Here is a 25,195-nt window from a genome sequence, read left to right on the forward strand (position 1 = left end):
AGGATCAAACTGTTCCCAAATTTAATTTCATCCCAATGTTCAAAAGTATTTAAAGGTATTAAAAAAAAAAAAAAGCCAGCATGCAACAATCTAAAATTCAAAATGTCTACCATTCAATCACAAATTACCAGGCATGCAAAGACACAGGGAAAAAAAAGAAAAAGAAATAAAGACACAAGAAAATACTGCTTATAATGAGGATAACAATTGATCAATAGAAACATATCCAGAAATGAGACAGAACACAAAATTTGTAGACCTGTACACTGAAATAGTTATTACAGATATATTCCATATGGTTAAGAAGGTAAAAAGCTTTAATATATTAAGGAACACTTGCAAGATATTAAAGAGATGTCGCACAAACCTACAGAGATGAAAACTGCAATGGCTGAAAAGAAAAATACACTAGATGGAATCAAGAACACGTTAGACACTATAGATAAAAAGGATTAGTGAACTTGAGGACATAGTAATAGAACAATTCAAAATGAAACACAGGAAGAAGAAGAAGTTTTAAAAATAACAGATCACCAGTGAGCTCTGGGACAATTTTGAACAGCAAAACACACAGGTTAATTGGTATTTCAGAAGAAGAGGGAAAAGAGAAGTGGATGGAAAAACTATTTTGAAAAAATAATGGCTGACACATTTTAAAATTCAATTAAAAAACTCTAAACCCAGGGATGTCTGGGTGCCTCAGTGGGTTAAGACTCTGCCTTCGGCTCATGTCATGATCTCAGGATCCTGGGATCAAGTCCTGCATCAGGCTCTCTGCTCAGCAGGAGGCCCCGCCTGCCTCTCTGCCTACTTGCGATCTCTCTCCCTGTCAAATAAATAAATAAAATCTTTAAAAAATAAAAACCTCTAAACCCAGAAATCTAAAAATCTTAATCAACTCTGAAGCACAAAAAAATGAAGAAAACTATGCTAAAGCCCATAATAAAATTGCTTCAAACTAGTGAAGAGAAATGAAAATTAATGAAGAGAAAATCTGAAAAGCTATTGATAGAGAAAAAAAATGACACACTACATGAAGAGAAACAAAATATCAGAATGAAGGCAGACCTCTTGCTGGAAACAAGGCAAGCCAAAAGGCCCTGAGGGCAGCATATTTTAAGAATGTGAAAGAACACTGTCAACCTGGAATTCTATGCTCTTCAAAAATATCTTTCTAAAACAGAGACAAAATGAAGAGTTTAAAGATGTATGACAACTGAAGAATTTACCGACAGCAGACCAGCAATAGAAGAAAAAGGAAAGGAAGGGCTTTAGGCAGAAGAAAATGCTACCAGACAGAAATCTAGACCTACGAAACAGAATGAAGAGCACTACAAATGATAAATATGTGGTTAAATATAAATACTTTTTTCCTTATTTAAAATTTCTTTTAAAAGATAATTGAGCATTCAGCCATTCTGGAAAACAGTACGGAGTTTCCTCACAAAGTTAAAAACAGAGCTACCATACGACCCAGCAACTGCACTACTAGGTATTTATCCAAAGGATACAAAAATAGTGATTCGAAAAAGGATACAAAAATAGTGCACTCTGATGTTTATAGCAGCAATGTCCACAATAACCAAACTATGGAAAGAGCCCAAATGACCACTGACAGATGAATGGATAAAGAAGATGTGGCATATGAATACTGTTACGCTGAAAAAATAAATAATTTTAAAGTTTAAAAAAAAAGATGTGGCATATATTTATAAAATGGAATATTACCCAGCCATCAAAAAGAATGAAATCTTGCCATTTGCAATGATGTGGATAGAGCTACAGTGTATTATGCTAAGTGAAATAAGTTAGTCAAATATAAATACCATATGATTTTTCCATAGGTGGAATTTAAGAAACAAAATGGATGAATATAGCGGAAAGGTAGGAAAAAAATAAGATGAAAATTGAGAGGGAGGCAGACCGTAAGAGTGGCTGAACTACAGAGAACAAACTGAGGGTTACTGAAGGTAAGCTGGGTGGGGGAGGGGGTAGTTGGGTGATGGGCATTAAGGAGGGCACTTGAAGTAATGAGCACTGGGTATTATATGCAACAGATGAATCTAAATTCTACCTATGAAACTAATAAGAAAAAGATAATTGAGAATTTAAAGCAGAAATTTAAAAAATAGTACATCGTGGGGATTATCACATCTGTAGGTGTAAAACAGAGTACACAATAGCCATAGGCTGAGACGACAAATGGAAGTACTGTTCATATACCATCTATGAAGAAGTATAACGTTACTTAAAGGTAGACTACGATAAGTTAAAGATGTATAGTATATAGCAAGCTGTAAAACAAATTTTAAATACATAAAGTGGTTATAAACCAAAAAGAAGATAAAATCATAGCAAATAATTAATCTAAAAGAAGACAAAAAAAGATGAAAGAGGGATCAAAAATCGGATGTGATAAGCAGAAAACCAAGAGCAAGATGGGAGAGTGAAACACAGCCCTATTAGTAATCAGATTAAATAGAGATTATATAAAGACCTCAATTAAGAGGCAGAGGGTGTCAAATAGAAAAAAAAAAAAAAAAAGACCTAACTATGCAGTGCATATTTACTCTGAATATAAAGACACAAATAGGTTAAAACTAAGAGGATGGGCAAAACAATGTTCCACACTAACATTAATGAGCAGAAAGCTGAGGGGTGCTTGGGTGGCTCAGTTGGATAAGCATCGACCTTTGGCTCAGGTCATGATCCTGGGGTCCTAGGATGGAGCCCCAAGGTGAGCTCCCTGCTCAGTGGGCACCCCTACCCCCGTGCTTTCTCTCTCCTGCATACATAAATAAAATCTTTTTTTTTTTTAAAAAGGTGAAATGGCTATATATTAGTATCAGTCAAAGTAGATTTTTTTTAAAATTTTTTTTTATTTGACAGAGACAGATCATAAGTAGGCAGAGAGGCAGGCAGAGAGAGTGAGAGGGAAGCAGGCTCCCTGCTGAGCAGAGAGCCCGATGTGGGACTCGATCCCAGGACCCTGAGATCATGAACTGAGCCGAAGGCAGTGGCTTAAACCACTGAGCCACCACCCAAGCGCCCCAAGGTAGATTTTTGAGCAAAAAACTATTACAAGGGATAAAAGAGGGTCACTCATACCCATAAAAGGATCAATTCATTAAGCAGACATAAGAATCCTGAATGTTTATGTATCTAATAAAAGAGCTTCAGGAGGGTCACCTGTGGCTCAGTCATTAAGCATCTGCTTTTGGCTCAGGTCATGATCCCAACATCGTGGGATCGAGGCCTGCATCAGGCTCCGTGCTCAGAGGGAACCCTGCTTCTCCCTCTCCTACTCCCCCTGCTTGTATTCCTTCTCTCTTTGTCTCTCTAAAGAAATAAAATCTTAAAAAAAAAAAAAGAGCTTCACACAATACAAGAAACAAAATTTTATAAAACTGGAAGAAGAAATAGATATATCTATAAATATCATCAGAGATTTCAACACCTCTCTCTTAACAACTGAGAGAACAAGCAGGGAGAAAGTCAGTAAGGACAGAGAAGACTAGAACAACACTATCAAACAACTTGACCTAATTGACATTTATAGAATATGCACTCAACTCAATTAGACTAAGCATTCTTTTTAAGTGCGCAAGGAACATTTACCAAGCATACCATATTCTAATCCATCACACAAATCTCAATAAATTTAATAAGAGGACTGAACTCATACCAAGTATTCTCCTAACAGAATGGAACTTGATCAGATATCAATAAATGAAAGCTATCTAGGCAGGGGTATATTTAAACCAGGATGTAATAATTAACTGTCAAAGCTGGGTGATGGGTACGGTAAGGGCTCATTGTGGTTTTCTTTCTACTTTTGTGTATGTTCGAAGATTTCTAGAATAAAATGTAAAAGAAAACAAGAGCAGGCATTATTACTAACACCATGTGCAACTGAGAAAACTGAGCATCATACATGTTAACACGTGGGAATGCAAGATGGTACGGCCACTTCGGAAAACAATTTGGCAATCTCTTATCAAAACAAAGGGACCCTTAGGAGCCATCCCTACAATTCCACTCTTCAGTATTTACCTGAGACCAAAGAAACGAAAACTTACGTTCACACAAAAAGTGGCTCTGTCAAAACGGGAAAGAAACTAAAGGTTCTTCAACAGGTGGACTAAGAAACTGTGATGTACATCAGTGGGGTGCAATGCCACTTCGGAATGAAAAGGAACACGCTGCTTGTACACACAAGAAGCAGGAGGAACTGCAAATGCGTTACACCAAGTGAATGAAGCCAGACTCAAAAAGGTATTGTTGGATTCCACCTCTATGCCATTCTGGAAAAGGCAGAACTACAGGGATAGAAAACTGATCAGGAGTTGCCGGGGCCTAGAGTGGGAGGTAGAGGCACATAGGATTTGGGGGACAATGGAACTATTCTATACCTTAATTGCGGTTCTTATTCCCGTATTTGCCAAAATTCGTAAGACTATACACTTTAAAGGCTAAATATTACAGTATTTAAATTATACGTTGCTTCAGTAAAACTTGCCAGAGGTTTTTTTAAAAGATAGCTACCCCAACTAATAAAAGAGGGGTGGGTCTACAATCTTGTGTCTTTCTCAAAGTGCCATAGTCTCTACAGTAGTTTGCAAAGTGTAGTCTCTAGACCAGGAGCATCACTGATTCCCCAGAACTTATTAAAATGCAAATTTTGAAACCCTATCCCAAACCTACTGAATCAGAAACTCTGAGGGTGGGACTCAGCAATTTGCATTTCAGCAAATCCTCTAGGAGATGCCAAAGCACTTAAAGTTTGAGAACCACTGCTCTATGCTCTGCAAGATTAATGAGATCAGAATCTCTGAGAGGAGGGCCTGGCTCAGTATTTTTATAAAGTGACCAAAGGTGACTTTAATTAGCTGACAGGTTTGAAATCCTCTATACTGTGCCAGATGTTTCCATCATCATCATCATTGTTACCATCTGGGAACTACTGCCGCCCTCTGGGTAGGCTCAAACTCCCATGTCATTAGTTTGGGACTTTAAAGGGGGCCCCTCTACCTGGCTTTTTTTCCTCTCAGGACGCAAACATTGACTTCATAGCTGACACAAGATTCAAAAGCATCCTGACTCCCAATCTACACCCTAATTTTGAAGCTGGACACTTCCAACCTCAGTCCATAACTTTGTTCATTTTCTCCAACCAGCATCTTCTCTGTGTATTTGGGGTTAACATTGTAAAACTGCCAATAATCAATTGTTTTTAGACCTACAAAACCACCACTTTAATATGGTTTGCACTAGCCCATTGAGGGAGGCCTTGCTCCTCTTTTGTACTTATATATCCACTACTAGTGCTTACCAAATTGGTACATGTGGTAAATAGTAGTTTAGAAAAAAAGCCTTCAAAATCTCTCTAAAGCAGGGCTGCCAGGAAACAGAGGGTGTGGTGATTATTGGTGAGGAAGGCAACTTAAAGCAAAGTCAAGTAACAGATAGTTTCCATTGATTGAAAATTCAGAGAACTAAAATGTTGTTGAAACAAACTGTTGATATTCAAGGTAAAAAATAAAATACCGAACTAAAATTATTTTTATGAGGACAGGCACTAAAAGCTAACTAAACAAATGAGTAAGAAATAAAATGTGAAAAAACTAAAGCTGAATAAAAAAAATTTTAAAAGGCAAATGTTAGCACTCAAACCTACAGTTGTGACTCAAGTTATCTAAAACATGAATATTTTAATCTAGATAACAAAATGTCTTTGAATATAGAAACTAAAAGAACCCCAAGGAAAAATATTTCTTTGGCTTTGATAATTTATTTGTTTTAATTTGCTTTTGTTTTTTAAAAATTTTAATTCCGGTGTAGTTCACATACAGTGTTATATTAGTTTCAGGTGTACAATATAGTGATTCAACAGTTCCATATATTACTCAGTGCTCATCAAGATGTGTGTACTCTCAATCCCCTTTACCTATTTCATCCTCCCCCAATCTCCCTTCTGGCTTTGATAACTTAAAAGTCATTTATCTCCCCTGAGTTATTTTTTATATATTCTTTTTGATATGTTGGATTGGTGCCCTACTCATGAATATATACTTTTAGCCTAAGCAGTATTACTGAAGGGATTTCCTGGTTCCATTTCTAGTATTGACAAGTCTGTGGAGTAACTCTGGCTATCTTCCTAAATTTCTCTAGGTCATATTCTTACCTACAAGTTAGAACTGAATAACAGTAATCGATGGCATTCCATAAATACATATGTTGCAAGTCAGCTCATGTTGTTTCATAATATTAGCTAATGTTAGCTCAGTCTAGAAGTTTTGAGAGGTAAAGGGCCTGGAGATAAATTCTGTAGCCCAAAACTCATATTTTATAAGGGAAGGATTTAAAGGGCTCAAGAAGTCATACAGATTACCCCCTAACCCTACTGCTGAGAGTGACATTTTGAAATGAAGAGAATTCTGGTTTCCAAACTACTAACATATTCTCTACTAAAATACAACAGGTTCTGACATTGGAAACTTAGAAAAAAATTAAATAAATAAGAGAGACAAATCATGAAGGAAATATATTTTAGGAAAGACTGTAGGCAAAAGTTCTCAATTAAAAATTAAATAAATAAGAGAGACAAATCATGAAGGAAATATTATATTTTAGAAAAGACTGTAGGCAAAAGTTTCTCAATTAAAAATCAATTATTAAGGGAGTACCAGTGTTTGATAGAACACTTTTTTTTAAAAAGATTTTATTTATTTACTTGACAGACAGAGATCATAAGTAGGCAGAGAGGCAGGCAGAGAGAGAGGAGGAAGCAGGCTCCCCGCTGAGCAGAGAGCCCGATGCAGGGCTTGATCCCAGGACCCTGGGATCATGACCTGGGCCAAAGGCAGAGGCTTTAACTCACTGAGCCACCCATGTGCCCCTCATAGAACACTCTTAACAAGAAAGTCTACTGAGTCTATTGTAACTGTTATGTGGCATCCTCTTGACTGAATTTCTTGGTGAAGTTGTATAGGGTCACAAAAATCCCACAGCGCTATGAGGAGACATCTTGATGATCAAACTTGGGAGTGAAGGTGCTCAGAATGTTTGCTGAGTGAATGGGTTCTCCCAGCGACAGAACCCCACTGCAAGAGAGTAAAGGATTTCCTTCCTTTCTTCAGAAACAGGGAACTTACTTCTATTCCTACTGTAGGTTTCAAACCAAATAACCATTAGTTCCTTCTAAAATCCTAGAAGATTACTAAGCCAAGCCACAGAAACACCAAATTATAGACAACATACTGGCAGTTTTATAATAACAAATGTTATTAGTAAGGAACTTCACCTATAATTTCCTCTAAAGGATATGATTATCACACAGATTAAATGGGACCAACACTTCAAACTCACAAGCAGCCTGCTGAGGTAAATCCGCAGAAACACTAAGTGATCAATTAGTCTGAAACTCTGACAATTACCCTGCATCTCAAAGCTCTCATAGGTCAGTCAGGAACCATAAGAGTATTCCAACACTGTGACATTCAACAGGAAACAGGCCAGTCGTTTAAGAGAATGTTGAAACAAGTTCAGATAAAGCACAACTGAATTTTTAAAATCAATTTAAGCTTCTTCCTCCAATCTAGAGGCTTTTTATTCTAACATCAAAAGAATCAGATTTCAGCGACTAAAAAGAAAGCTCTCTCTCTAGGTTTTTCACACTTGAACATTTTCACAGTCAAACAAAGAAATACCTAGGAACATGAAAGTTCAACCTCCCCAATATCAACCAACTTAAGACCCGATCAGAATTCAAAGCCTGAAATGCTACCATCAACTTAATTACAGTTGATTTAAACAATTCCTCTCTTTTGAGTGCATAGTCCAGATTAACTGGGATTTTATCATTAACTGTTTAAACCAGTATTAGGAAACCCTAGAAAGATATTCTTAAGAATCAAATAAAATTAAAGTTTCTTACTCCTTTTGGGCTGAACATCTTTTATAATAATTCACTCATTTAAAATTGTTCTGTCTGTCTAACTCTTAAATGAATACGTCCCTTAGTATTTACACTTCAAGTCTGATGAATGCCAAAACAAATTTGCATTCCTGGGCTTCTTATCTGTGCACACTTTCTAAATAGCAGCGAACTGAAACAATATTTATCTATCTTTTTCATGCTCAAAATGTTCACCCTATAAATCCAGACTCAATTCATTAAAAGAATCGTCAAGAGTATAAAGCCATCTTTGAGGGTCTTGGGAAGGTTCTGAATGAAAAGGACACCTTCAGTCCAAGTCCCCGGGTGCCATGTTGCCTCCGCTCCTGCCTTCCACAGTGTCAATATGCCCTCACTTACCCGACCACCATGTCCTTGGGTCCGGCAGTTACAGTGCAGATCCCATCCTCACAGTGTTTTCCCACCAGGCTGTGTGCATGCAGGTGGATGTTTTTCCCATTTGTGACCAACTGAACAATAACCTTTGCAGGTCCCACATAGTTGCAGATCTATGTAAGAAGCACATTTAAAGAGTTAGTACATCTGACTATACCATGACATGGAAAAACGTCTATGACAAACCGGTAGTTGTAAAAAGTATGATACGAAATTTGGAATACCTGTACATATATGACCACAGTTCCTTTTTTTTTTTTTTTTTAAATGTGATGAACAAATGACAGGATGGAAATAAAGTAAAATGCTAATGCTGGTTGTTTTGTGTAGGGAGGATATAGTCCAGGAAGCAGGCCACTTATAATGTTGTGGGTATTGTTCAAGTTGGAATGGCACATCTCAGAGGATGCTGCGTAGCCCCTTCCAACTAGTTGAGAATAGGTTTTCATTTGTACCCTTATCACAACTTTCAGTCATGAATGAATGCTGGGTAGAAGAGCCATGAGAAGGGAAGCGGGGTTGATGGACTGATGGAAATCAAGGGAAAGAGAGAGGGGAGCAGAAGCAGTGTAGCCCCAAGTCTTTGCCATGAGATTAGGCAGGACACAGAATCTTGCCAGGGACCTGGCTCTGAAGGTTGGCCATGGATACCCAAGCCCATGGACTGGTCTGTGGTGATGTGTCAGGACACTGCAGCCTTCAAGAGCACTCTCTGCTATGAGCTCTGATAAGTGCGTTACACATGTCCGGGTCACAGTAAGTTTCAAGTAAGTGCACTCCCTATATGCAAATCCTTAGATCTGACATCTGTTCAGCTCTTGTTTTGTAAAATTGGATTTTTCTGTTTAAGGTAATTTCTCTTATTAACTGTTATACCTTTAAAATGTTGATAGGAGCCCTAAAAGTAGCATGGAGATAACAGCATTTTAAAGCAAAGACAGCTTGGACCCCCTTTCTCCTCTAGCTGGTCCCCCAGCCTCCTACAGCAGACCACAGATTCCTTCCTTGAGAAAACCCCAATACTAAACTTGTACTAACAGAAAAGACCAATGGCCTTATTTTTACTTTCCTGAATCCTGTAACTCAGAATTCTGTGATAAATTCAGCCAAACTATTTAAAATGCACTATATTTCCTAAAAGGGTAACCAGCCATCCTGGTTTGCCTGGGACTGAGGGGGGTTTCCATGGCTTTCAGGGCTAACACTGGGAAGAGGTGACCATCCTATTTCCTTAGCTCTTCTTGTCTCTTTTTGAGGAAGTGAGTGACCTAAATTCAGGATCTCCTAACTATACAACCATTAGAAATATTTTGATCTGCACAAGCAGCCCCTAGCTCGGAAGGAAAAGAAAGTAGACAGGTATCCCATCTAGCAACAAATCCTTGATGGAAGTCCTTCTGACATTAACAGAAGAATCTACACTTGCCAATAAAATTTCTTGGAAAAAGAAAGAATCCCCTTCAATCTGTCTGCCTCCCCTGTAAGTATCATCAAATGGATTCATATTCCATTGAGGCAGGGTTTTGTTCGGATTTTTTCAGTATGGATTTTTTCCCCCAATCCAATCTCTCACTGCAAGAGTTGAGGAGCAGTTGATCAGAGCTGGGATTGTCTGGCAGAGCGTTTTGGGGAGAGACGCTTCCCGCCCTGAGCAAAGAACAGAATCCTCTCTAATCAACAGTATAGCTCCCCTGGAAATGCTAGCGCCTCTTTGCCTGAACTTTGGTCCAGAGCTGCTGCCAAAGTTTGCTTTCAAACCTTCTAAAACTCCTTCCCAAAGCAAAAGCCTATCCAGGAAGTGCCCTCCTGTCCTTGCAGAGTAAGCGCATCGCACAGAACGCTGAGGATTGAATCAGTGTTGACCGCCACCTCAAAGCACAAATCATCTCTAGAGCAGGTATAACATTTAAAAAAGCCTCCTGGCTACAAAAATAATTATGAACTTAGTGCTTTCCCTTTTAAAACAGTCAGAAGAAAGTCTTTGCCCTTCAGGGCAGGACAGGGAATGAAAAGTTCTGGGTTTGCTCCAAAATTGGTGGTTGTGCCCGCGGAGTCCCTGGATTGCCAATGCAGTGCTGGACCTTGGTGTCAACATGTGAAATCAGCCTTTGTTATGATGACATCTTCTAAAGGGACTTCTTTGGCAGTAAACGAACAGCGAAAAGCACTAAATAGACATGTAATTTCACTCCTAAGTGCTCGGAGCACAGGAATGCAACCGTGTAAGGCATGATGAAATGCTTCACTTGGGTGAAATCAGGTAGGCCCTCCACTTAAGCAGAACACCAGAAGGAATCTAGCGATTAGAGCCCAATCCCTTTGGATATCGGGGCCCTTCAATGTCACCACTATGAAGGAATCAGTCACTAGAACTGAAGGATAGACTAGGAGGCATCCTCAAAAAGTACTCACATCTTTTTCTTGCTATTACTTCATGACCGAAGGGCGGCAAGAATGAGGAAATGAGTAGTCTCTGAGGTAAAAGGACCTGAAAACTTTGCCAGTGACTAATGTGCAGTTTGATCCATTTAAAAGACTTTAGGTCAGCATGGCATCATCTGGTTTTTACATCAACCACAGGGCAACGACAGGGAGGCCCCTGGGTTTTGTGGACTTTCCAAAATACTGACTGAAAGAAGAAAGCTGAAGTGTGGGGACAGAAAAAAAAATGATACTATTTTCAGGTTGTACGGCAAATGAAGACAATGGAATTCTAACCTAGGGGACGGCATACTTCAGAGAATGCGGCCATGACTGAGAGCTATTTGCCACTGATCCAGAAATCTGTATGTTCTACAGAGAATTTGGTTATTTTTATTCAGCCTCCCTACTTCTTTGAATAGTGTAGTTCCCTTGAAAATTAAGTTTACAGAAAGCAACTGCATCTGCCAGGAAGGCTGGGTTATTTTTGAAAGAATCTGAACATAGCAGGCTCTTAAACCCTAAGGGCTTAAATGCAAGTCAAGCTTTCAGTGAAAGCCAGGGAGACAAAGGTGAAAATGTGAGTAAGCAGCTACCAAGGGACACTGTAAGAGCACCTAGTCCAGGGGCAGACTAGCTAGGTGTGAAGACAGTTCCACCATTTACTGGCTGTGTGACCTTGGGCAGTATTCAGTTCCTCATCTATACAATAGGGATAAAAATAGGGCCTTGCAGGTTTGTTACGAGAATCAAATATGTTAAAGTTTTTATAATGCTGCCCAGTAAATAAGAGCAATATACAGTGTTAACTATCATCTTATTGATTATTGTAATGCACTCCCCTGTCTAGAGACTTAAAACTGCACTGAGGTGATTTTTTAAAAAAATCCTGTCTAAAGGCAGGGGCTGGAATGAATGACCAATTTCAAGCCACTTTTATTCCTAGGGTTAAGTTTTTGCCATATTTTATTGGGCTTTGTTAATTTTCTAGTAATAAACTGTGTTATAGTAACAGCTATTATTCTTGGAGGTGCTCAGGATTTCTCAGCTTCCTTGATGAAATTAAACCTTTCTTCCAGGAGCTTTATGACGCAACAGTCCTGATGACCACAGGCTAGATCTGCTTTTTGAGTAAAAAACAGAAACTTAGTGTCGCATATAAGACCAAACTTAGTCAAATCACCTCCTTTTATTCAAAGTTATTCTGTCATGCTCTGGCAAAGTTCATACTGGTTCTTAAAAGGTGACTAAGAGAAGTAGTCTAAAACGTTCTGGGGATCAGAATTTGAAATGTCTGGTCTACTCACTGAGGAAATCTGACCCAATCACTTTGGCAGAAGAGTCAACATGAATGTAAAACGTGACACACGAAGGAGTTCTTTTCTTTCTTTTTTTTTTTTTTAAAGATTTTATTTATTTATTTGACAGACAGAGATCACAAGTAGGCAGAGAGGCAGAAAGAGAGAGGGAGAAGCAGGCTCCCCACCGAGCAGAGAGCCCGATGCGGGGCTGGATCCCAGGACCCTGGGACCATGACCTGAGCCGAAGGCAGAGGCTTAACCCATTGAGTCACCCAGGCGCCCCGAAGGAGTTCTTTTCTGCTTAGTCTTTCTCATGAAGTGATAATCATGATGATGATAATTGAGGAGGAGGAGGAAGAAAAAAACCCATAATTTTCGAACAGAAATCTATCCTAACTTTACCTGTGTACCTAACTTGGTCCCTCTTCTGCTAAAACAGCAGAGCAATGTGATTCATCTGAGAGCTCTGAGGTTAAGGTGCCAGGCACCTTACACAATCCCTCTGTTACCACTTACTCTATAGCTGGGTCCATAAGGAAAGATGGTTAACATCTCTGGACATCAATTTCTCCATCTTTAAAATGAAATGAAATGCACTCGATTCCACAAACTGTTTTTGAGGATTAAATGAGGGAATACAGCGCTGACACTTAATGGGATTCGTAATCTCAAATATAAACCTTTCTCCTCTCCAGACTACTACTTCACCAAAAACCCAAACATATCCATTTATTTAGTGAGTATTTCTTAGGCTCCTTCTATGGTTCATGCACTGCAGCAGGCTGGGGACTGAAGGGATACAATGTGAGTGCAAAACAGACATAACCTGTTTTGATAGGAATTAAAGATTGGGGCGCACAGTACTCAAAGAAACTCACAGAGAAATATAAACACCTAACTGCGAAGCCCTTACAAAAGACATACATACTAGGGAGCTGACCTGGTCAGAAAGTCAGAGAAAGGTTCCTGAGGGAGCAACGAGAGGCAGGAGTATAACAAGGGAAGGGGTGGGCAGGAGATAGCGGGTTGAGAACAGTATGTACAATGGGCCTGTGGTGAGAGTCCTCCTTACTGTCTCCCCAGCCATACTCATCACCATTCTCAGGGTTTCCTGCAAGTGGTTCCAATCTCCCCAGGAGTGTCCTTCCCATCTCTTCTCTATCTAGAACCACTCATTCTTCAAAGGTAAGACCTAAATATGCATCTTCCATGACACTTTCCTCACCACTTTGGCCCACAGAACTCCACGACTGTCCCCTTTGGCAGAGGGGTGGGGGTGGAGGTGGGATGTGATTGAAGTGAGACAGGAAAAGCAAATGCAACTTATTACAATGAGATGATGGTAAAACCAATTTGCAGCTCAAGGGTTACTGGCTTAGCTTTCTTGCTTGTTAAACCCCCAGAGCACACACATCTATACTTTGTAACCTACTGTTCGTATGGAAGGCAAGGGAACATGTTAACTCAGCCAGTCTTCATGTCAGCCCTGTGGGGTCAGTAGGGGTACTCCATTCTACAGCTGAGGGAACTGAGGCACACGAAGATGAAGCAAACCACCATCGTTCCTGTCACTAGAGTGTTGGGCAGCCCTGTGAGCCTGGGTCCGTCCAACTCCAAAGCCCATTCTCATTTTCCAATACACTGCCTACCGCTGGCTCAATGACTTTTTCTTTTGTAAATACACTGTCTGCCCGGTGTCGTGCAGCTCTCCTTTGTGGGGACGTGACAGTGACTCCTGAATAACCTGTTTGTTTGGTTTTGCTGCTGTGTGTTGTGAGAAAGTCTCAGAGTTAGCAGTGAGGTGGCGAAGTGCACCAGTCCTCTTGCAAGGCTCCTTCATTAAAAAAAAAAAAAATGCCACAGACACCATTAGCTACGCGTCGATTCCTCTCAGTTAGGCATGTCAGATTATAAAACAAAGAAGAAAGAGAGGAGGAGGCACAGGCAGGCGGTTGAAGAAGAAAGAGAAGGAAGAGGAGGAGAACGGGAAAAAGAAGGAAAACAAGTTTTCATTATGTATCCTCTCTCGGTGATGACAGATAGATTTTCCTGTTCTTTATTCTTTGTTGAGCACCCAGGAAGTACAGAACAACCTTTATTAAATGAGAGAGGACAGAACCACGTCTAACGTGGTTTCTGGCACAGAGTGGGAAGATGCTCAGTAAAATCGGTTCTTTCTTTTTAAGGTACAGGATTTAAGTTGACCCCGTCTGGGATCAAATGCCAACTCTTTCTTCTTCTAGCTCCATGACCTTGTATAAGTAACTTCTCTGAGCCTCATGCTCCACAGCCACCAAATGGGCCAGTAATGCAACCTCAGATGGCTGTTGAAGGACAACACAGGGCCGGACACATAGCCAGTTCCACGGAGGCACCGGTTTCTTTCCTTCTCTTTTATTTTATACAGGTCCCAGTTCTTCCCGGGCCTCTCACTGACCCTTTTGGGTAGACAGAGAGGACAATATCATCTCCATTTTGTAGAAGACAGAAGTTCAGACAGTCTAACAGGTGACATAACCCAAGGTCAGACAGCCAAGACATAGAGGGCCTCGGAATTCATCCTATGTCTTCTGAATGTAAGGGAGGTGTTCTTAGTAAGGTGGGATGATGTGAAAATATCCTCTTTGACCCATTCACTGTTGATGACATGGTTGTTTTTCCAGTGGGCTCCTGGCTGTGCACTGAGTCAGTCACATTCCTTTACCTTGTTTACAGTCCTACTTGTCTGACCAACAACACATATGACTCAGATGTCAGGCTGGGATAAGAAAGGCAAACTCAAATACAACAAAATGTGCTAAGAGTGTGTTATCGACTACACAGAGAGAGGAATAAAATCCTGGTCTACCTATAACTCTGCTTTCAAACTTTGAGTTATCTGTCATACTCTGACCTAAGGTTTCTTTTTTGTCTGTTCTATTTTAATTTTCAGTTTTATTACATTAATATAGCTGTTTATAAATCATGATTCTTTCAGAAAATAAGTAACACACTTTCCTTAGCTTCAAGAATTGTTGGCACTTGGGGAGCCTGGGTGGCTCAGTGGGTTAAGCCACTGCCTTCAGCTCGGGTCATGATCTCAGGGTCCTGGGATCGAGCCCCATATCAGGCTCTCTGCTCGGTTGGGAGTCTACTTCCCCATCTCTCTCTGCCTGCCTCTCTGCCTACTTGTGATCTCTCTCTGTCAAATAAATAAATAAAATCTTAAAAAAAAATTGTTGACACTTGTACCTCGACAGGTGTCATCACCATTAGTAAATTACAAATAAATCCTTACCCTTTATATGGCCCAATCATCCATGCTTGCAGAAGAACAGAGGAGGAGTACACAATGTGTTACTTATAGATCAATCATGTTACAAATGTTCACTTATAAGCCAATTTTTCAGAATTGGGGTTTAGTCTAGAGTAGTGGGATTCGGGTACATCTCTTACCATCCTTACCACACTATATGTATTCTCAAATTCTCTTTTTTCACCAAAGTATACAATTATAATATCTAGGCAGTCCTTCAAAAATATCCCTACTCCAACCACTTGTCCCCACCGCCGCTGCTGCTCCCTGGTCTAAGGCCACGGTGATCTCTCTCCGAACTGTTTGCTGTGCCTGTCCCACTTCTGCACCGCCCTTTCTCCTGAATGATCTTGCTCAAGTCAGGTCATGCCAAGTCTTGTCACTCCTCTGCTCAAAGTTCTCCCAAAGTGAAAGCTGTTGAAGCTGAATGATTAGTACAAGGGGGCTCATTATATTGTTCTAAGTATATATGATTAAGATTTTCCATGATAAGAAGTTAAAGAAAAACAACTCCAAATCCTCCAATGCCTTTCCATCTTAACAGTCCAGGGCAACCTGACACCCCACCCCCATTTCCTCCTTCATCTTTGTCTTACTGTTCCCAGCCCGGCAGTCACATCAGCCTGCCTGCTGTTCTTGACCTGGCCGGCTCAACTCCTGAGAGCTTCTGTACTGGCTGTGTCCTTTGCCTGGAACACTCTTCTCAGGACACCTGCATGTTCTCTTGCCTTCCTTCTGGCTTTGCAGAATGCCATTTTCTCTGAGGGGGCCGGGGGGATGGGCGGAGGGGGGGCGGTCCACGGCTCACAACACCCCTATTGAAACCTGACCACTCCAATCCCTGAATTCCTTGCTCCTTTCTCCTGCTTTATTTTTCTTTCTACTAATTACTACTTAATTTACAACACACTTTACTTGTATTGATTATTGGCTCTCTTCTAGACTAGAATAGAGGCTTTATCAGAGAAGGGATACTGATTCGTTTCCTCCTAAATCCCCAGTGCCTGCAGTAATGTTTGTCATGGTGTGGGTATTTGATAATTGATTCTTTAGTGAATATACGATTAAGTAATAAAATTTATCCATGGAAGGCAATTTATTAAAATATAAAGAGCTGTGTAAGTAGGAAGTGGAAGTAAGGTAACTGTATTCTTTCTCTTATTTTATCTTTTCAAAAAAAAAAAACCAAACAAAAAAACCATGGCTACATTCCGGTGTAACCTCTCAATAGGCTATTTGAATTAGAATATGGTTATTTTACATCAGAGCGCATTAGCTTAAGTTGGTGGAAGGGTGTCTGGGTGGGGCTCTAGAACCCCAGGATGGAATCTAACTGCCCAGTGGTGGGAATTCTGGCAGCGGTGGGAAAGGTAAAGAAAGACCACTCTGAAATCATCTCCCTTGGAAAACCAAGGTAGCAGCTCTCCTCTTAAAAGTCCAAGACACCCCCGTGTCCTTCCCTCGCCCCACCCTAACTGCTGATGCCCATCAGGCATTCTTCCACAGGGCTAAAGAGTCTTAGCCCCCGACTCAAACATATCTCTCTTCTTTGCTTTGTTATTGCCCTCAGGGACCCAGAATTCACATTTCTGGTCCATCCCAATTTCACGGTCCCTTCCTCCCCATGTGAGAGGGCTCTTCTTTCATGTTCACTGGGGTAATTGACAGGAATAACCACCCCACAGGATTATGAGGCAGTACAGCTACACCTGCAAGATCTCCATCTACTGGGGCTCCTTTTCTGCCCCCCTAGGCTCCCTTGCCATAGAGAACAGGCTCTGCAGTCCGACAGTCCTGGCTTTGAACCCTGGGTCCTCACATTACTAGCTGCGTGAGGCTGGGAAAGAGAGTTTGTCTTTTTGCCTTGTTTTCCCATCTGTGTGTGTAATGTGAATGCAAATACATAATCTCTGAATCATCATGCGAATTAAAGAAGATCATTTGAAGTGTCTACTATGGTTCTTGATACACGGCACAAAATAAAGGACAGTGATTTTCATTTGTCTCTTTGCCTTAAGCAGATTATTTGCAGTTGAGAGATCCTCTCACTTTGTTGAGAGGGTGGAAACCATCACATGCGAATCTGTTTAACCTCCTTCTCCTTACCGTTCCCTGGGCTCCAAATGTCCCTGTTACTTCACATATCCTCCCCTAATTCTGGGAAAGGTAGGTCTGTTCCCTTTTCCAGAGTCAACCCGTCTGTTTTTGCCCTTAGTACCTACTTATTCCAGACCTCCTTGAATTACCTCTTCCCTTCCTCTCAAAAGGACCCTTCCTCTTAGTCGCAAAACATATACAGTTTTCTCCCTTATTCTAAAAAAATCCCTTTCCTGATTAGGATGATGACAACTGTGAAGGTCAGCATTTATTCAAACTACGGGCCAGGCATAACCCTAAGAAATACAGAAATAGAGAATGATTCTTTCATTTCATCTTCTCTCAAATGACCCAGTGAGAAAGCTTCTTAAAAGGTCCTCACACCTGCTTCAGTACCATTCTCTTTCTCCTTACCAAGTGTGTAGGCAAAGTTCTCATCTTTAAGTACAAAGCTGTACTTAACATGTAGCCCTCTGCAAATGAACTAAATCCCTTTTCCCCCAAATGAAAAAGTGCTTCAAGGTCAGGATGACTGGGCTCCCTGTTTCCAAATCCACTAGCCACTTCTTACTCTCCCTTCCACTTCACCACTCAGAAACCTGGGCTGTCTTCCCATTCCCTCTTAGAAACTCTCCCCTCTCACTTTCTGGAAACTTCCGCTAAGGTGTTCTCCTTCCTCACCAAAGAGAAGTTTCTTCAGAGATTCAGTCTTTGGTGCACTTCTAATCTCTACCATGATTATTACTCTCTTGATGTTCTTATCTGGTTTCCCAGCTTTAATTGTCTGTGCCAAGCAGATAACTCCTTAATTTAAAACCCACGTGTTTACCTTCCTTGTAAGCGTCTGTAACATTGCCAGTGGTCTGCAGAGCATCTTCCTGTCCATAACATCTTTGTAACTCAATCTGCCCAAGACTGAGTTAATGGCCCTTTATTCTGGAACGTACTCGAGTGTTAGATGATCCTTCTAAGCGATTGCACTGGAAACCTCCCTATCATCTCAGACACTTCTGCTGTCTTCCACATTCAGTCAGTTGCCAAATTTCAGTGAGGTCATTGTCCCCAGATCTTTGGCATTTGTCTTTCTCTTCTGTTCTCATTGCCTTAGTTTTTATCCATTTCAGCCTGAACTCTTGAGTTTAACTCAAAAAGAATCAAGGCAGTTCTTCTCACAGATGTCCCTATGCCTTTCCCTTCCAAAATCCCTTAGCACGTTGCTACCAGGTTTATGTTCCTAGAGCACAATGCTGAGTATAGCATCTCATTCTCGTATTAAAACTTATATAATAATCTACCCATTTTCCACAAAACCCAGTCCAAATTGTTGAACCTTACGCAGTTTAGCCCTGTCATACCTCTCCAACCTTACTCCCACCTCTCTCTTTCATTTACTCCTCCTACCAGCAGAATTGTTCACTATTCCCATTCAACCTCAGACTTCTAAATTTGAGGCTTTGTTTTTGATTTTTCTGCTTGTGTTCTTTTTCTCCAGTTAGAGGTTTGCTTTCAAATTTCTACCTTTCCCTCAAGAGCCAAGCCAAAATTCAATCTCCACCTTCAAGCCTTCTATGACCACCTTAACTAGCCGGCTCTTGCAAGTTTGTCTTGGTCTTGGAGTCATTAGGTCATTCACTCTTCCATTCAAAAAGTAAAACAAAACAAAAAAACCCAAACAACTTTATTCAGCCATCTCCACATGGCAGCTACAGGTGCCGATTAGGTAGTGGTGAACAAAACAAACACAATATTTTCATCTTTCAGATATTTAGGACATATTTTAGTTCCTCTATTAAACTGACTGATCCTTGAGGACAAAGGCACTATTTAGTTCTTCTTTCCGTTTCCCCAATCCCCAGCACAGAAACAGAACCGATTTAATCAATCCTTCTCAAAAGAACTAATGAATCTGGTTTGATCTCGGGTTTCAGTAGACCAAATAAATAAATTAATTAATAAACGAATGACTGAATAAATATTTGGCTCCAGGCTACAAGGAGGAAAGAAGGAGCAGCAAAGTGGTTAACTGCCCTGGGGGCAGCAGTGAGCAGTGAGGAGAGGGGGCTGACAGCTGGGCCCCCCCAGGCTATCTTGCCCTGAGGTCCCTGTTCTGTAATAGGGTTTGTCTCACTAACAGAACCAGAAGGGATTGCCCTGAGGAATTTCAGAAAAGTCTGAACAAAAGGGGTGTGAAATTCTACTGACTCTACTAACTCCTTAGCTTGAAATCCCAGTAAGGCCACGGAACCTTGGCACTATTTTTATTTCTTAAGATTTTGTATTTTATAAGCACTTGTACTCCCTTTCCACTTCAATCCAGGTTTTCCACTAAGAAAAGGAACTGCCATTTATACACAGACTGGCTGCAGAGATGCTACCTCTTTAATTTTTATAAATTCAGTTCTCAGGCGGGACTTAACCCTGACATAGAAATTTCCCAACTGTGCTGGAGCTTGACCAAGATGGTAGGATGGGAGGAAAACAATCATCAAGGTCGGTTCCAGGTAAAACAGAAGTGAGAGCCGGAGGAGGGAAGCACTGCCTTGGCCACAGGCCCTGGGTGATCAGGGAAGTGGACCTCACCATTCTCCATCTCTGCCACACTCTGCCAGAGTGGCTGGAGAGGAGATGGCTTCCCCCGCAGCATCCCAGAGACGCTCTGTCACCTTCCAGCCCAAAAGAAAGTGGTCCAAACTTCACGGGGTCAATTTACATTTTTAAGACACTGAAAAATACCCCAGGAGTGCAAACTCAGGAAACTTTAACCCACCTGAAGCCATAACTTATTTTCTAGTGTGATCCTGGGTTTGGAGAAAACAAACGGATGATAGCACAGTTTGTCAAGCATGAATAAACTGTGCTTAATATAAACACCTCGAAATTCTTAAATGTGTGAAAGAATGTTCTCCTGAAGTCTGCAAATCTTGGGTCAGAAGATCTGGATTAATTCTTAGTGTTAAAGTTTTCGTTATCCAGCCAGTGGCCAGAGCTCTAGCCATAGTGCCGCTAAGATCCTTGGTTAGCCACCTTTCCTTCTCAGGCCCCTGACGTCTTCGTTTGTAGAATCACTACATAATGACTAATACATCTTCCAGCTCTAAAATTCTATGATTCCTATTTATAGGTATGGGACACACAGGACAACACCCAGAGATCACACTGTCAAACTGAAGGGGAAAAAAAAAGAATTTAAGATCACAGAATTTCTGAGTTGGAAGGACCCTAATGAAAAACTTCATTTTAAAACTGTGAACATTTTAAAAACATGTCACCACAATTACAAACTGAGAAAACACACAATCAACACTCAAATTACCTGTTGCAATGGGGCCTCTGATAGCATGGAAAATCAAAATTCAGAGACAAAGAAAACCTTTATGTTAGGCACAGATTTCAACTTTTGTCATTAACACTGAAATTGAGTACCCACAGTGTTTATTTTCAGTTAATTCAAGGAGGGCCCTGACCTGGGAATTAAGTCCTGTTAATAAAGATAGGTCTTTTCCGGGGTTATGTCAGAAATGCGTCAATTACACAAGCTGGTGGGAGGGAGGCACAGACAAGCAAAACAAAGTCAGAAGGAGAAATTTTGGTCTATGAAAGTTTTTTTTTTTTCTTAATCATACAAACTGCATGAAAATAATTAGAAGGATTAGTCCACATATAAGTTATGACTGAAGTAGGTCCAAAATACAAATCTTAGGTTTCTGATTCATTTATTCTTTGAAAATGGAAATGACTAATATAACTCTTTAACATTCTTTTTTTTTAATTTTTAAAAATTTTTATTAACATATAATGTATTATTAGCCCCAGGGGTACAGGTCTGTGAACTGTCAGACTTACACACTTCACAGCACTTACCATAGCACATACTATCCCTAATGTCCATAACCCAACCTTTAACATTATTTTTAAATAAAGTCTCAATAGATTGTTTTTGACCCAAACTTGATTTGAGATAATTAAGATTATCTTCCAACTCAGATACTCAAATTTAGTTGGGATTATATATGACTAATTTCGTTCTTCTTAAAGGCATCATTCTCAGGATATATTTTTCTTGCTTACAAAACCCATTCTATTACTTTCCCTGAAACCCACTGGTTAAAGAAGTAATTAAATAATTTGGCTCTCAATGACTGAAAGTACTCAGAGACATCATTTGATGTAGAATTTAATTTGTACTGGAGTAAATACAGCTGCCTGTACAAGAAAGCGGACCACTTTGGGAAGAAGACAATTAATTGTTCCTTTCTTCAGAAGGAAAGTACATAAGATAAGGCATTTCAACTCTTCTTCCGTGATTTCCTGTGGAAAACCCCTACTAAATTAGAAGCATTATGAGTGAGTAGAACTGGGAAATTTTCTTTGTCTGATTTCTTGTTGCCACTTTATTGGCTAATTTACATCCCAGACATCTATGGGGCAAAAGAGAGAATGCGATCTAAGTGTCAGACTGAGGTTAACCAACATGTTGTACCATCTACATACTATGATGTAAGCAAAAGAAGGAAGGGGGAAACAGCAAAATTTCTAACAAGTTCTAAAATAACATCAGCCAGGAATTTGGAAAAACGGCAGGACTTTAAACCTGCAAAAAAACCCTTCAATGCGATAACTTTATATTGTTCAGTTCAGTATAAAATGACTAAAACACAAAGTATATGAAATGAATCATACACTCTGATCCTTGGGTGAAATGTTCTGCAAGTTATTATTTTATGTCACTTTTAGGGATTTGCCAGAAAATTATAACTGCTTTATAACCCAAGCCTGATTTCCCTTATTATAAAGTTATTAATTTATTACGGAAAATTCTTTTTAAAGGCATAAATAAAAAGGAAATTTTCTGACCCTAAAGGATTTTACATAAATTAGCTTCCCTGTCCTGTAGTCTTACAGTTTATTTCTGAGCAGGTCTGGTGACAATGAACTTCATTTGTCCTGAGGCTATACATTCCACCCTCAGGCAGCTCTAACTCTCAGTAACAACTGAACCCTCTCCCACCTGGGGTTTCCATTCATTGTTCCTCATTTCATCTTCTTATGATAGACAGGATAAAGCTCATCTTTTCTTTCTCATGATAGCCATTCAAATATCTGATGACAACCAAATCTCCAGGCTATAAATAATCTCAGGTTCAAAGACTACTTCCTTTTGAAGGTTTGAGTTCTGTCACCATTCTGCCCTGAACACACTCAAGTTGGTTTCTATCTGTCTACATATGTAGTGCCTATCAGTATACACCTTACTCCTCGCGTGGCCTTTCAACAAAGACCGGGAATGAGACCACCACCTCCTTTGTTTTATATACCCTACTTCTGTTAATGTAGCCTGATGTGAAATTACTTGTTTGGTGATCACATCACATTGCTGTGATGTTAAGTCCACTGTCACCTACAACTTCTAGATCTCTTTGCCTGCCTATCCCACTCTGTATTTGTGGTAATTTGTTTTTTGGATGTATTCATCATCTTTAAATATCACTGCTTAAGAATTTAGTCCTTTGCTCCCTGCTCAGTGGGGAGTCTGCTTCTCCCTCCTTCCTCTGCCCCTCCTCTTGCTCTCTCTTCTCTCAGGCTCTCTCTCAAATAAATAAATCTTTAAAAAAAAAAAAAAAAGAAGAATGTAGCCCTTTGTCCCAGCTTTTCAAAACTAATCTGAACTCATATTATTTGTTATCTATCACTTCCCGTTACTGCAAATGTGGTAAGAACTCCATTGGAAACACTGATAAAATGCATGAAGTGGCTGGGGAAAGATCCCTAAGGCTGAACCATGCCTCCTGTTGACAGCACCAACATGAGAAATATTGTTATCCCTGAAGTACCAAACCAGAGATCTCCAGCACCTCACCATGTTACTACTCTAGAGACCTCTCAGACAAGACACAGAGTTACACTTGGTGTGATTTGTTCTTACTGAGGTGCTTGAGATGGGTATCAGACCTCTAGCCTCTGGTTTGGAAATATACCTACCAAACAAATGCCATGAGCATTCTATCACAAATGGGGGTGGCCAGCAGGTTAGAAGTGTGGAAGCCAGTAGGTGATCCCATGTAAGGCTGTGCTTTCCTGCAGCCCTCCCCAAGAAACACACATGCATGCACATGTGTGCACACACACTCAGACATAGGCACACACCTACACACACACATGCACTGCAGAGTATCCCTAAAGAGGCACTCCTCCGGCAAATCTGGGTAACATTTATATACCGTCCTTTATATATCTGTTTCCATGTGGCCCTGGGGGGCAGAGATGATCACTTCATGTGTGTGACCATGGCGCAGAGCTCAGCACCCTGCCTGGCATGTGGGGTGTGCTACATAAACACGGGCTACACGAATGTGAGGAAGGGAGGACAGCCAAGCAGCCTTTGAAACCTACACATGGAATGTTGTAGGTTTAGAAGGATTCAGGTTTCTAACCCAGAATACAGTTTACATCATGGCTCTCACTGATTCCTTTTGTGTCTGTATTCAAGACAACCTGACTTTCCCATGATTTCTAAAGAGTCTAGTTAATTTCACGTAAATGACAGATAATGAGATTGACAAATATTGATATTCAAAAAATAAAATGAAATCAATAAGGACAGGAAATTCCTAAAACAGAGAACAAAAAGGTTGACTACATATCCCAACAATACCTATCTATACAGAAGGGTAAAAACTTAATTCAAGACACTTTCAGACACATTGCTTTGAATATCCTCTCTTGAATATATATGAAGGTCAAAAAAAAAAAAAACTACAAAGGAAGTTTGAACTGCGTTTAGTAAGTTTGTATCGATATTGGCATAGCAATTTCGAAGCTATTCTGTATGTACTACAGGGCTGAGCAAAATGAGTAGGTATATTGGTATGACCGGCAACTAGGGTTTTTGTTATTGAAGAAAGGAGATACAGATATGGAGTCAGGGAAGGAAAGGAAGAAGCCTGTGGGGTTAGACTGAAATTATCAGTATGAATTCAAAAATTTTTTTAAAAATTAATTTTCTAGCTCTGTCTAATGAGAGCCTAGGAGACATTTCTCCAATTAAAGGAACCAGGGCTTCTTGAAGAGATGGATGATCTCAGGGCTGGTGCAGGGAAAGTACAGGATGAACCTAGTACATTCTATTATTTCAGAAATAAGGAAGTATTCAAAAATTGAGTGGAGACATATCAAAAGGACACAGAAGCAAGTACAAATAACTCTCACTGACCAAGACTGGGACCAATTAAACATCAAAATAAACAATGACAGAAATGGCTTATAATACATTGACTAACAAAATGACTAATGAATACATTCTGATCCTAAAAAGAAGTTTTTAAAGAAATGTGAAGAAGAGAAAGCTCTATGCTTTTTTTTTTTTGAGAAAGCCCTATTTTTAAACAGAATTCCAACTAACAAAAACTAAAAGGAATGACGTAAGTCGAAAATCACAAGTTTATCACCATCAATTGCCAATAATAAATAATTCAGTAAAGAGTCATCCATGAATGCTAAAATCATTGGGAGCAAAAGATGAGGATGGTGGCTTGCACCCGGGAGGCAGCAGTGGAGGTGGGCACAAGTGATTAGGTCCTGGGTAAGTTTGAAGGCACAACAGTAAGACTGCCTGATGGACCAGATGTGGGGGTGTAAGGAGAGAGGTGTTCAGGAAACTCGAAGGGCTTTAGCCTGAGCAAGTGGAAGGATGGAACTGCCATTTTCCAAGAAGAGAAAGGTATTAGTTCA

General features: G+C 40.1%; 1 protein-coding gene across 4 annotated transcripts in view; it reads right to left on the bottom strand.

Annotated features, from left to right (window-relative positions):
- The window catches only part of NFKB1 (nuclear factor kappa B subunit 1), a 120,604-nt gene that overhangs the window by 43,593 nt on the left and 51,816 nt on the right, over positions 1-25,195 (bottom strand). For all 4 annotated transcript variants that reach the window (XM_045997107.1, XM_045997110.1, XM_045997109.1 and 1 more), the window contains one exon: positions 8,318-8,466. In XM_045997107.1, the coding sequence (XP_045853063.1) occupies positions 8,318-8,466 (149 nt within the window). The remainder of the gene's footprint in view (positions 1-8,317; positions 8,467-25,195) is intronic.

This window comes from Meles meles, chromosome 2 (genome assembly GCF_922984935.1).
Source record: "Meles meles chromosome 2, mMelMel3.1 paternal haplotype, whole genome shotgun sequence".
In the NCBI taxonomy this organism is placed as follows: domain Eukaryota; kingdom Metazoa; phylum Chordata; class Mammalia; order Carnivora; family Mustelidae; genus Meles; species Meles meles.